Source organism: Prionailurus bengalensis, chromosome A2 (assembly GCF_016509475.1).
Source record: "Prionailurus bengalensis isolate Pbe53 chromosome A2, Fcat_Pben_1.1_paternal_pri, whole genome shotgun sequence".
Lineage (NCBI taxonomy): Eukaryota > Metazoa > Chordata > Mammalia > Carnivora > Felidae > Prionailurus > Prionailurus bengalensis.
Window position 1 is genome coordinate 90,614,191 of NC_057348.1, and position 14,136 is coordinate 90,628,326.

At 42.0% G+C, this 14,136-nt stretch overlaps 1 protein-coding gene across 1 annotated transcript in view; it reads right to left on the minus strand.

Moving 5' to 3' along the window:
* Positions 1 to 14,136, minus strand: part of ABCB4 (ATP binding cassette subfamily B member 4) — a 70,645-nt gene that overhangs the window by 14,440 nt on the left and 42,069 nt on the right. Inside the window, exons 16-21 of the mRNA XM_043588754.1 lie at positions 11,741 to 11,917; positions 8,718 to 8,864; positions 6,730 to 6,834; positions 4,812 to 4,889; positions 3,385 to 3,468; positions 2,075 to 2,278 (exon numbers count right to left, since the gene is read on the minus strand). Coding sequence (XP_043444689.1) covers positions 2,075 to 2,278; positions 3,385 to 3,468; positions 4,812 to 4,889; positions 6,730 to 6,834; positions 8,718 to 8,864; positions 11,741 to 11,917 — 795 coding nt within the window. The remainder of the gene's footprint in view (positions 1 to 2,074; positions 2,279 to 3,384; positions 3,469 to 4,811; positions 4,890 to 6,729; positions 6,835 to 8,717; positions 8,865 to 11,740; positions 11,918 to 14,136) is intronic.

The following is a 14,136-nucleotide window of genomic DNA, read 5'->3' on the forward strand; positions in this document are numbered from 1 at the left end:
AACAAAATTGAATTATGACTCATTGCTATCATCTAAAATTTCTAGTTTCTGACATTATAAATATATATATACACACACACAGCTGTTTTGTTTTTTGTTTTGTTTTGTTTTGAGAGAGAGAGCTAGGGGCAGATGGAGAGGGAGAGGGAGAGAGAATCTTAAGCAGGCTCTATGTTTAGTGCGGAGCCTGACACAGGGCTCAATCCCACAAACACGAGATCATTACCTGCATAGAAATCAAGAGTCTGATGCTCAACTGACAGAGCCCCCCCAGGTGCCCCACTCACGCTATATTAAAAAAAAACCTTATTAGGTTTAAGTGGTTATTAAAAATAATTTCAGACTGGCCACTCCAGGCTATTCTCTGGTTCCTAGAATGAGAGTATTAGCTGGAAGAAAGAAGGGACATTATTGGATCAAATTTCTCAGTTCATTAAAGTATAAAGTGAGGACCAGAGAAGTTGGGGATCTTCTCCTGTATCATACACAGTGACTACCAAGACGGAGACTAATAATCCAAGAGGTTATCTTTCATTTGCCATAAGGTCATTTCTAACTGCCCCCCTCCTGATACCTTTCAGTGTTCCTAGTCATTTTCAATAGAGTGAAAACTATTATCTTAACTAGATTCGAGATGTTTTCTTTCATGTAACTAGTCTAAGAAAACTTGACCTTCATTCTATCTACTGACAATTTTCCCTTCTGAAATGTGGAAGAAACAGGGTTCGGGGAAAAGGGAAATAAAAACTACAGAGTTTTTTCAGCAGTTGGGCCAAACACAAGTCCAGGAGGTGATGCCTTAAAATATACACAGCCAGCAGCCAAGAGAATCTTCAAGCACTTTGAACACCCAGGGCTTCTCAAGTCTCAGAACTATAAAATGTCCTAGTGGCTCCAGGAGAGGATGTGGGCTGAAGACAAGAATGAAGCATTCTGAAGGAGACCCAGGGGTGATGTCAACATGACACTGAGCTACAGCTGATGTGGGTTAAGAGACAAACAGAAATGGTTTCCTTGGACATTAGTGGGTTAGTGCAAACATGCTTGCATGGAATTTTAATCTCATACCTTAAGTGACATACATCTGGAACAAGTCACTGACCCTCTGAATACTTTCTTCCCTGTAACATGGCCATACTATTTACCCCCCTCGCATAACCAGAGTGAAAGCCAGTCGCAGTAACATGGTTGAAAGGGCTGTGTAAAGTGTGGTGCTGTAGAAACTAGATCACAATTTCTACTTATTATCTGTTTCCCCTCCTCATCTTTCAATAGAGGATAATATTGACATAAATAAAAATATTCCTGGCTATAATCTATATTTAAATATTTAAAAGCATATACATGTGAGTAAAATGTTTAGATGTAGATTTAGATACATTTCAATACATAGGGACCACATACTAAAGGGCTTTGAAATTAGACCAGAACTTGAATCCCAGCCAACGCCTTTATCTAGTTTCTCAAGTTCCTCATTTATAAAATCGGGATAACGTTAGTGCCTGCTTCATAGAATTACTCTAAGAATGTGATGAGTTGGTGCATAAACACAGTAATTGGTACATAGCAAGGGCCGAAGTAAATATTTGCCCAATTGCCAGGATAGTTGGAAGCACAAATCAAAGCATTACTGCCATCTGGTGGCTACCCACCTTAATTATAGAAATCACAGCCAAGAAGAAAAGACTGCTCCCCTATGCACCAGCAAATTACTAACTTAAACAATTCACTTAGGCTCTCTGCCCTAAGGACTCCTCCTGTGTAAAATAGGGGTGATATTTATTTCGACAATGGCATCAGGTTATGAAGTAAAAGGCAAAACAGACTTCAGATATTCAGAAATTCTTTATAAGAACCACATATAAAGTGCTTTTCTACAGGCTAAGACCCTTATATTAATGATCCCATTGTCAGATTATAGGCATTATTACAGATAAACTATTTCATACAGTGTTGACAGTTATTCACTTGTATCAAGCATATTTAATTATCAAAACATGCATGTTGAAATAACTCAAATAAAATACATGTCTAAAAACAATATTTACACTAACTGAAGCCTTATTTGACCCACCTTTCCAGCAGTTTCCAGTTCTTTTTTATCTCTTTTGGCATTTCCGGCCAACATTTTCATTTCAACGATTCCTGATAAAGCAATAATTGGAACAACTGATAATAGCAAAAGGGTCAATTGCCAACCATAGATAAACGATATGACGATACCAGTTCCAAGGTTAGCTGCATTCTGTGCGATTAAAGCCAGCCTGGTCCCTGTGGCCTGGAAGAGCAAAAGAAAAGAGGGAGCTGTGTTTTAAGCTGCAAATCCCTCAGGCTTCCAGTTCAGAATGAGGAGAGGGTTGTGGGTCTGGCTTACATTTGCCCCCTTTCATTGCAATAAACCCACAACACCTGTGCCTAACTCATGAGGCTCTGCAGTTCTTTTTTTTGCTCATGCCCCTCAATTCTCATTCCTGTCCTTCCCACCTGGATTCAGCCTTACAGAACCAGGCCATCAGCTGCTCCGCCCTGGGGATAGGATGTGGGGCATAGGCACTCTTGCACAAAAGCAACATTTAGAGAGAAAACCCCAGCGTACTCTGGTCATTTGGAGAACCCTTTGCTGCAAATGTGTAAGAGGGGAATTTATATACCTCAAGAAACCATCCGTTACGAAGTGTACGTGTCCTAACAGACTACCCACCAGAAAGCATACATCGAGATGAATTACTGTGTGTAGGCTCAGAAAAGGAGGGCTGGTGTTCGGGACATGGCAGGTGGCTCTCCCACTGCTTCTGCATTGTGTAGGAGCAGGAAGCTTCAAAGAAAAACCCTCAGCTCCAAGGGTAGGGACCTACGCCAAGGAGATGAGGCCGTCCCCAGAGACAGTTATCGCTAAGGGTTGGGCAGATAACCCAAATTAGCCTTAATTATATTTAAGGGAAGGTGGTTGTTTGGTGGCTGAGGTACAGGTGGGCGCTCTCTCACTGGACCCTCCTGTTTGTCGCTGGCAACCATCTTACCACCACGAGGAAAGGAGCGTTAGGATAAAGCCATCTTGGAGGACTGAAAGCCACTCAGAGTCACAAACACAGAGCCACACACAAAACCACACACATACAGAGGGCACACACACACAGAACATATAACACACAGAGGGCACACGCACACACAGAACTACACACACATACACACAGAGGGCACACATGTCCTTCATGACGGCTTTGAGTCAATGGATCAATCAACCCTGAAGTCCAACTTTCCTCTTTATTGTTTAGGTTTGAGTTTTCTGTTATTTCCAGCTGAAAGCAGCATCACTGATGCAGCTATGCCACATTTTTATTCAAAACCACATTAAAGAAAAAGAGTAGAATGCAGTCTACATACTCCTTGGACCTGGGAGGCATCAGTTGCAAGTCTTGTAGAAAGGGCACCGGTACTGTTTTTATGATCATCAAACCAGCTCATGTCCTGTGGCACAAAGCACACCTTTAAATTAGTTCCAAATTAAAACGAGCCAAGAAAAGTAGATGAAACCTCCAAAACCTTCAATGCTGGAAATACCCATACCTAATGTGGCCCTGGAGTCAGGGGAGAGTGGACATGCAGTGCGGAGCTGTGGTCCCTGACAGGAACACGCACCCTTGGGGTCCATTAGGACCCCTGCTCCAGGCTGCCCTGCTGTGGCCGGGAGAGCACAGCTGATCTGGGGGCCGGGAGTGGGGTAGGGCTTCTCTAGCTGCAGCTGTGCTCCCCGTCAGCTGCACCTGAGGGGGTGGGCACAGGTGGGCACATTTCACCACCCCATCCTTACCCCATGCACTGCAGACACCTCCTCCCTGCTGAGGTGATGTACTGCATAGACGGGATGGAGTGGTGCTCAACACAGCTCCTGTAACTCCTAAACAGGAGAAAATCAGCCCTGCTTCCTCACCATGTTTTGTTTGGTTTGGTTTCTTTAACCAAAAATTGAAAAAGTGTACGTTAGATAAGATTTTAACCGCAGCCTACACTCATCCATAGCATGTGAGTTTCACAGCAAATCATCTTCCCCACATATCAACACTGAAAAGATACTGCAAAAAACATTTCTCAACTCAGACCTGCTCTAAATAGGATACCTGCTATGGGCTTTTTGTGAGCACGGATATAATCACTTCCTGTCAAGTGCATGGATAATATTCTGGCCCTCTCTCTTAAGCCTCCTCCATAAAAACAGAGAATTCATATAAGCACATTTCCCCATATGTCCTGCACTAAGACTGTGGACTTCTCAAGAGGGCACATAATGCATTTTATAGTCCCGGGTAATAGCACAGGGGCTCATAGTTGGTAATGACTGAGTGAATCAACACGTGAATTAATATGAAAACAGAGCTCAAGACAAAACCGAAACTCAGTTACCAACATTTGGGAAAATGTATAGTTAGCACAGTCAGTTGTGGCACATGAATCCTACTAACCACCTTCTCCTTTGTTTCAAGATATCTTGGGGTCTCAGATGCCTAGCTTGGGCCTGCATAGAATCCAGAGAAGAGATACAGGTCCTTAAAAATGACAGTATCCATATGGATAGAGACAGTTACAAAATAAGCTCAAAAAGCTACCTAAATTAAGCATCCTCCCATGAAATTCCTGAAAAGTCTTTGGATATTGAAAGACCAGGACAAATGGTAGGGCCCTGCCCAGTCCCTGCAAGAAAGCATGGATGGGGTAGGTGGGCATGGTCATGAACTACACACACCCAAACGACAGAAAGAGGCTGTGAATTTAAGAAATCTGAGCAGAAGGCATTCTCCAGTGTACACACCTACCTGTCTTAGCATTGCTTTAAAAGCCATTAGCCGAAGCCTTGTGGTGAGGATCTCACCAGCTTTCCCCAAAGTGAAGCCCTGGTTAAAAAAAAAAAAAAAAAAAGCTGTTGTCCCTTTTGATGATCGGTAGTATTTGACCCAAGTGGGTATACTCATATTAGTTTTTACGTTACACATACATTAGTCCACTATTCAGGTAACAAAAGTCTATGACCAAATACTAATTCCAAGTCCGAATTTCAAATTCATGTACTTGCCCAATCATTAGCATACAAAAGAATCCTGACACCAAACACCTTACAAATGTCCAGTTATGGCTTCTGAAACATTCTTTAAAAAAATTTTTTTTAATAATTTATTTTTGAAAGAGAGAAAGCACGCAAGCACGTGAGCAGGGGAGTGGCAGAGAGGGAGAGATAGAGAATCCCAAGCAGGTTCCGCACTGTCAGTATGGAGTCCGACATGGGACTAGAACCCATAAACTGTGAGATCGTGGCCTGAGCTGGAATCAATAGTCAGATGCTTAACCAACTGAGCCACGCAGACACCCCTGGCTTCTGTAACATTCTAAACGTATTTCCTTTCCCCAACCTTCAAGGGCATCTCAGTAAGCACAGTATCGTATAGAATTACAACTTTTGGCATGTTCCTGATACTTTAAACTGCCGGAAGCACAAGTAACAAAACTCCATGCAGGAACACATTCTGTCTTGTGTAGTGTAGAGGGAAGGAGGAGGTCTGTACTATCAAGTTCCACACGAGTTTGCTGGTTCTCTGTCACAGCTCCACCTGTTCTCAGATTGGGGGAACAATTAGGCTATTCTTCCTCCTCAAGCGGCCTCGCCAGAAAATTCCTCTCTCAATTATGCCACGTTCAAATGGAAGAGCAGCACAGATGTCCACCGCTGAGCTGGGTGAGACCTCCAGGCACACAGAGCTTTGGTGTAGGTGTGCAGAGAATGCTCTGGGAGGAACCATCAGGAGTCTTTATTAAGCCAGGAGAGTAGGTGATCAGTACCTGGGGATGAGTCTGCCCCAGGAGTCCAAGCCCGGGCCACTGCGGTCTCCTCCTTCCTCGGCCGGCACAGCGCTCAAGGCCAATGTGGGCACTGCAGCTCTATTCGTCATCCCACTGTTCCCACAGTATATAAAATACATTTCTAAAACTATCCCCACTCCCTAACACACCAGGGCCTGGGATGGATTGCATCACTGCGTTGCTACCAGTAAGGCAATGATTTCCAAATAAAAAGCTTGGCTTACTTTTACCACTGGCTCAACAATGACAGAAGACAAGCATAGTGGACAAGACTAGGAAACCTCATTTTGCTGACTTACTGGATTGTATTGGAAAGGCCTGTGTGGTGCTGAGTTACAGAGACAAAAGAAATTTAGTAAATCTAGGTAGAAAAGTACAAACAGAACAGGCTTTTTAGTTCATTTTGCCCAGGTTTACAATATATAAATGCAGTATTATAGATGTTCTTACACAGAGTTCATCTGTTAAGGAGGAAAAGATCAGAGAAGTTGCTTGAAACGGTACCAAAAGTAATAGCAAAAAAGAGAATATACTGGTGTACTGATTTTTTTTCTAGTTTATAATGAGTTTAACTGGTACTTATGTTCTCTTATGAATTCAAGTCTCTTTTTTCCTTTGTAATGAATGTCTGCTGTGGGCAAACCTGGGACATAGTATAATTTAGAACATAGCAAAGTCTCTATTCCTTCTGCTCAGGACACTGCCCTCTGAAAGAGCTGCACAGACTATGTTTGCAATTCATTTCAATTTAAGATTCAAAAGTTCCATTAGGTTTTAATTGATAATTAATGTATATTAATAGATAATAAAACCTAATAGATTGTTTATATTCTCTAATAGAAGGTAGACTTACAAGAAGATGAAATCATAGGTACCTACCTGAAGGAAGAAAGTAAAAAAAGAAATAATTCCCAGACCTAAAAAAAGCAACGAGAACATGTTGCATTTCCACTGCTTTACTTCATCATCCCCTGGTCCAAAAACCTACAAAAGAACATTTAAAATGCCCACTTGGATTACATGATTCTCTTCACTCTTCCCATAATAATGGCTTCAGCATTACAGTTTAAAAACTGGGCTTTGAACATGTGAGGTTTTATTTTAAATTGTAAAAGACATACAATAAAAACTTTGCCATCATAACCATTTTTAAGTGTACAATTCAGAGGCATAAGATACATTCACTGTGTCGTATCGTGCAACCTTCACCACTACCCATCTCCAGAACTTTTTCATCATCTCAGATTGCCACTCTGCACCCATGAAACAGGAACCTCACTGTACCCACTCCCCAGGCTCTTGGGGACCACGATGCTACTTCCCATCTCCCAGAACTTGAGGGTCACGTGGTAATTAACATGAGAAGAAACACTGCATCTGGATTGTGTGTGGTTGCACATTTTGGTGTTTGTTCCTCTTCCTCTGCACTGCTGTTCCCTCTGCCCCAACTGGTGCCTGCCTGGCCCCAGCCCTGCACCCCTGCCCCACAGGGGCTCTGCCTGCTCCTGACCAATTAACATCAAACAGCACCTCCACCTCCAGCCCCCTGCTGCCAGGCCCTGCCTTTAAAAGACTTGCTGTCCCCTGACACGCTACGTGTTTGTGTTTTGTTTGTGTGTTCTGTGTTTGTCCCAACAGAAAGTAAATTGTTTGAGGGCAGGGCTTGGTTTATTTTCTGCTTTATCTCTGGTGCCCAGGACACCATTTGGCATGTAGGAGAGGCCCCAAAATAGAAATACAGTCTGCACAGCTCTTGAATTGCAAGAGAGCTAGGGATTGCTTTATTTTCTAATTTTAAAACATTTGAAGGGTCCTTTCTAATTTACTACTGTTTTGGCTTGTGCTCTTAATTGGAGACCAACGTCCCATGTCACAAGTACAATAAACTTATAACATGATGAAGAAGAATTTATCTTAACAAGAAAGTCTCTGCAATAATGTTAGGGGTTGACTAAGATTATACAATATAAATGGTGGGTATAATGGAGCCTTAGATGTTTCTGATAACTTTCTCTAAATGTTCCCCAAGGAAGTTGGATTAGATACTATGACTTTTCTTAGACTCTTCAGGCCAGGGAAGGATTGCTAAAACAATGATGTACTTCGTATTAGTTTTTGAATACTCACTCTGAGGCAGACACTCTTAAACACTCCCCTTATATTTATCTGTAGCATCTCTTTCCATCCTCAGCCAGCCTCTGAGGCAGGATTACTTTATACATGAAGGAACTGGGGACCGACAAGGGCAGCACCCAGCCCACGTATGCACAGCCGGGAAATGGCGAGGCCGGTCTGTGCCCAGCGCTTGGTCCCTGGGGGCTGGGACTTGAGCCTGTCCTTCACCTCCTCCCAGCCTTCCTGGAGCCTGCACCTGCTCTCCTCAATTGGGAAAGGGAGCACCGTCTTCACCTCAATGAAGAGCTAATTAAAAGCCTCTGTTAGTGATTTTATAACTTACATTTTCATTAGTATCATAACTTGGAATCGTTTGAAAGGCTACCTTTTCTTTTGTCTTGCGTCTTTCCTCAAAGGGGAATTAAAAACTTCAGCTTACTCCAAAATGGAGGCGGCTTTACTCCAAAATGGATCCAGTGGGGAAGTCGGCACAAAAACGGATTTTTAATTTTTATTAATTTTTATTTTTTTTAAAGCTTACTTATTTTGAGAGAGAGAAAGCATGCAAGCGGGGAAAGGGTAGAGAGAGAGAATTCCAAATAGGCTCTGCACCATCAACGTGTGGGGCTCGAACTCACAGACTGTGAGATCATGACTTCAGCCAAAATACAGAGTTGGATGCTTAACTGAGGCACCCAGGTGCCCCGAGAACGCATTTAATTCAAACTACTACATGATGGTTTCAAACTTACCGCTAGCATTTCTGAGAACATGATTGCAAATGCCGGCTGAAGGGCCCCATTGGCAAAGGCACATGCTATTCCCACCACGAAGTAGGGCCATTCTGTTTTATTCAGCTTCAAGATCTTCAGAAAAGACACTGGTGGCACATTTTCATCCTATAACACACACATACACACACACATCTATGTATCAGGACAAACTGGTCATAACACAACAGTTACCACCAGAGTTTGTAGACAAAGACACAGCATTGTCCTCAAAGAACTTCCAAAGTAGGTGCTGAGAATAACCAGTCCACACCAGTCTCCTAGAGAGTAAGACGGTCTGTTATAGAATGTTAACAGTGTCCACTGATTACATAAGGTAAGAGCTGTTCGCTCAAGAAGCAGTCTTCATGATGTGACTAGCCCAGCAGAGGGAGGAGAGGCAGGACCTGGGCACAAAATGCTCTAGAATCTTGTCCCAACTCAACACAGGGATGATGTTGGGGTTAAATGAGATAATACCCATGAAAAGATGGATAAATGTCCTTATAAATGTGAGATACCATTATGAACCTGGACCTGGTCTCCTCATCCCCAGAACCCTGTCCAGTGCTGCCTTTTTCCGTGACGTGTTCCTAACTCACAAAACCAATTATGTCCCTTTTCTTTTATCACTGTTCCTTGGCTTCTCCTATTTCAAGGCTTAGCTTATTTTGCATTTTTCCCCCATTTATTTATTTCCAAGCCTTGTTTTTTAATATGTTGGTTTTTTTTTTAAGGTGAAGACAAATGTCTTTATTTTTTTAATTTTTTTAACGTTTTTATTCATTTTTTGAGAGACAGAGAGACTCTGAGCAGGGAAGCGGCAGAGAGAGAGGGAGACAGAATCTGAAGCAGGCTCCAGACTGTGAACTGTCCGCAAAGAGCACGGGGCTGGACTCGAACCCATGAACCATGAGATAATGACCTGGGCTGAAGTCTGCCACTTAATCAACTGAGCCACCCACCCGCAGACTATGTCTTCATATCCTTAGAAACTCTCCTAGTGCTTGGCCCATATCAGATTCTCAGCAAATGTCAAATTCAAGATCTGCTCAAACATGAAGGATTTAGGTCATATAAACTACTTTTGGAATCAGAATATTCTCCTGTAAAATTAAACTAGATAGAAAAGTTGCACATGGAATCCCATAGCCTATGGTCATTTAAATAGGTCATGTTTGGGACTCTATGTTTTGTTGTTTTAATGTTTATTTTTGAGAGAGAGAGAGAGAGAGAGAGAGAGAGATACAGAGTGTAAGTGGGGGAGGGCAGAGAGAGAGAGAGAGAGAGAGAGAGAGAGAGAGACAGAATCTGAAGCAGGCTCCAGGCTCTGAGCTGTCAGCACAGCGCCTTACGTGGGGCTTGAACCCATGGACTGTGAGATCTTGACCTGAGCCGAAGTCGGATGCTTAACTGACTGAGCCACTGCAGAGCCCCATGTTTGGGTCTCTATGAAACAGAACATAGGGGTAGATTCTACTCAGCTTTCATTTTGCAAGCCACCCATTTTCTGTTTTATTTTACCCCCCCCCCCCCAATAGTTAGCATTATCTCTAAGACCTGGTCTCCAGGCTGATAAATGAGCCTTTACTCAGACTACTCTTCAACACAACACACACAAACAGGTGTCCCCAGGTCCCTCTCATCACACTTAATTCCTCCCTCTCCTTGGGCACACTGTCAAACCCTCTCTGATGGTACTTGTGACAATTTGTTGACTGTGGCATTTTCTGCCTTCCCCTCTTCTCTGTGCAATTCTTCAAGGGAAGTGCATTTCCCTTCAAGTGGTCCTCTGAAATACCAGACTGTAAAGACTTAGCAGCACAGCTCTTAAGATAAATGAGAAAAAACTGGAAACTTCCATAGCCAAAAGATGGGGGGTATTTATATTACTTCAGATAATGCAAATTCACAATAGTATGATTGTTACTCTCCTTTTCATAAATATACCAAGATTAAGACCTCTAAGGGAGCCCTTGTAATTTCTGCAGTAAGTAATGTCGTGGGCAGAGAAAAACAGATGCAATGAACTCTCAGTACGATTAGTTTCTTAAGGCTAAGACAAGAGTAAAAATAAACTCAACCTTTATCAAGTAATGTGTTTTCAAACAATCTCTTGAAATAAGAAACTATGTTTTCTTGGAATGGATTTCCCCTCGATTACAAAAGTTTCTGTTGACTTGAATTAATGATATCACAGGTCTTCGGGTGAGAAGTGTTAAAGAACATACAATTTTTGCTATTTCTGAACATTCTCCCCTTCTTTTAGTAAGAGAATTCCAATCCAATTCAGAGTGGTAATAGCATACAGTAAAAAGATCCAATTTCTTACCCTCCCTTGTAGCTAGGTATGGCCATGGGATGAAGTTACAGCCAATGATATAAATAAAAGCATTGTATGGAACTTGTGGAAAATCTCTGTTTCCTCCTGCTGTTGGGAATAAAGATGTTACAGCTGGAGCTTCAGGGGCCCTTTTAGGTCACATGGGTGCAAGTCACAGGCAAGGACAGTGAAGATAAGGATGAAAGGAGCCTGAGTCCAAGGGAACTGTAGAGCCACGACCATGCTAGCCTTGGGTTTCTCACCACTAAGGCTTTTTTATGTCAAAGAAAAATGCAGAGTCTTACTTTATTTAAATGGATGTTATTCTGGCTTTTTCAGCCCAGGCCATGAGAGGTAATTGTCCCTTAACAGAATGCAAATATCGGAGCCTTTTACTTTAGACTAGCTTTATCTCTGGATCTCAAAGATGAATGGAGTATCTACTTTTAATTTTAACCATCGAAACACAGACTGTGTATCTGGATCTACCAGAAGTCCACTTTTAATTGGAATTGATTTCAATTCATTGTCCAATACATTTAAAAGTTGCAATTTCCTTTTTTCCAGGAAGGGTATAATTCACAGTAGGAATCATCTGTGCCTGCAATATACTTGCAAGGATAAGAATTTCAACAGCCAAACTACATCACAAAAGATTTAATTTAAGTGAAAAGCAACTTACGAGTTCTTTGATTTCCACATCAAGGCCATTCTGATACTTTCGTGAATTCCTAAGGCTTTTATGGGTGGAATTCCTAAATATGCGGGATGTCCAGCCATTGGGGGCCATTCCTATGGCAGCCTTTTCATTACTTAGTTCCACATCAAATTCTCCTGACTCCATCTGATTTCCTGATGTCTGAAAGAAGAACAAAATGTTAAGTTGTGCACATGTGTGCGTGTCCCCAAAGGGAGATAACCTCCATGTTTAGAGCCATGGAGTCACGGTGAATACTACATGTGTCATGACTTTAAGATTCTCTAACAGCTTTTCAATCAAGGTTAGCTTGAAAACTGTAAAGAGGTGTTACAACACACAGAAGTTGTGTTCAAGGTTAAAAAGGACAGAAAGGTTAAACTCAATTTGAACAATATAAATATTGGAGTATAAAAGTGTTTCCCAAAAATTAAAAGGCCAAATTTTCATCATCCGGCAGGTATATAGGAGTTCTGTCAACATGCAAGAATGCAGGGGCCAGGTCATGACCACCACCAAAGGCGAAAAGAATAAATAGAAACGTTACCAAGGGCTCATTTTTAAAGCTACAAAGAAAAGCTGGGTCAGTCCCCATGGGAGGCAATTAAACTGCTTTTCTTGACTAGCTGACTGTAATCATTTTCTTCCTTGTGTCCCGCTCAGACTCACGTCATCACAGGTGACCTCACTTGCAGGCTAAGCCTCACTGCCTGCATGGGATCAATTCTCTCCTTAAAGGGACCAAGCTAAAGGTAACTTAAGGACCTCTAGCTCAATGCATGACAAAGAACATCAAGCCAACCTTGTGGGAATCTGAGTCTGGCTCTCCATTTGCTTCCTCCATGTTCAAGTGCACATCTTAATGGGTTATACAGGGCCCGAGTTATTATAGTATTGTCTGTCTTGTTCTTGCTCCTCATCTTCAGGTCCTGTCCCCAAATCCAATCCTATGACTGTGCCTTACTGCACCTACAGTGGCCTATCTAGAGCTCTGCATATAATCTGATCCTAGCTTTCCAGTTGTGCTTTTGATACCTGACAAAATATCACCGATGTGCCTGGAACCACATTGCAGTGATATGTTCTGCTTGGTTGACTTCCTTACTTGCTTATAACTAGAACTGTTTTATACCATCTCCTAACCCAAACGAACCTAAAGCCTTGGCCTTGTAACTGATCCCTGCATCCTCGCTACCATCCACTCCCACACTGGTACCAGATTCTTTTCTCTAAAGGGCGGTTCTGCTCAAATCACATCCCAGCTCAAAAATCTTCCACAGGTTCACCACATGCTCAGGCCTGGCTCCCCCAAGTTCTAGCTCATGGCCTGGACCACCACTGATGAAGGCATTTTCTTTTCCTCTTTTTGTCATCTCCATGCTACCAAAGAGTCCACCTCAACAGACAGTTCTCCCAATAAGCCCATTATGATTTTAGCCTTCTATGACCAAATGAACAATCCCTCTCTCTCTCCTATAATACGTTTTTCTGTGTCCTACCTGAAGCCCTCATTTGGTGGGTGCTGAGGTCACTGAGCTCCAAAGTCAAGATGGCTACTTTCTGCCAGGTGATGAGAAGTATACGTTTAAAACCACTAGCCCTTATTTCTTACACCTGAATGTATTTTAGCTGTTTTAAATATTTAATTATCAAAGCAAAACAATAAATGTTGAAAGAAAATACGATGAATATCCTAAGAACAACTCCAAATCATGAAGACGCGAAGAGAAAAAAAATGATAATATAACTACATACAGTTTTAAATCTTTTTTATGGTAGCTAAACAAACTACATAGTGAAACTGAAATAGCAAAGCAGGAAAAATATTTCCAATACATGCAGGACTATAGTTCCTTTTCATGCAAGGAGTTCTTAGAAGTCAACAAGAATGTCATGAACAACCCAACAGAAAAATGGCCTAAAATAGGAACACTGTAATGTAAGAAAAAACACAAATGGCCACTGAACATGTGAAAAGAGGCTCAATCTCATGAAAATTAAAGACATCTGGAAATCTTGTTTAGCTCTTTCAGGCTAGCAAAGATGAAAAATATATACTAAATGGCTGTTAGTGATTATCAACAGGGGTTTGGATTATGGGGAGTCTTTCAAGTATCAAAGATATTCATGTTTGGATTTTTTTTTTTAAGGCTTCAATTTTTACAAATAAGAGTGCATTACACTTACAATCAGGAAGAAGTTAGTATACATGTAACAGAAACAACTGGGGCACCTGGGTGGCTCAGTCGGTTAAGCATCTGACTTTGGCTCACAGGTCATGATCTAACCAACCTCTGTGGGTTTGAACCCCGTGTCAGGCTCTGTGCTGACAGCTCAGAGCCTGGAGCCTGCTTCAGATTGTGTCTCCCTCTCTCTCTGTG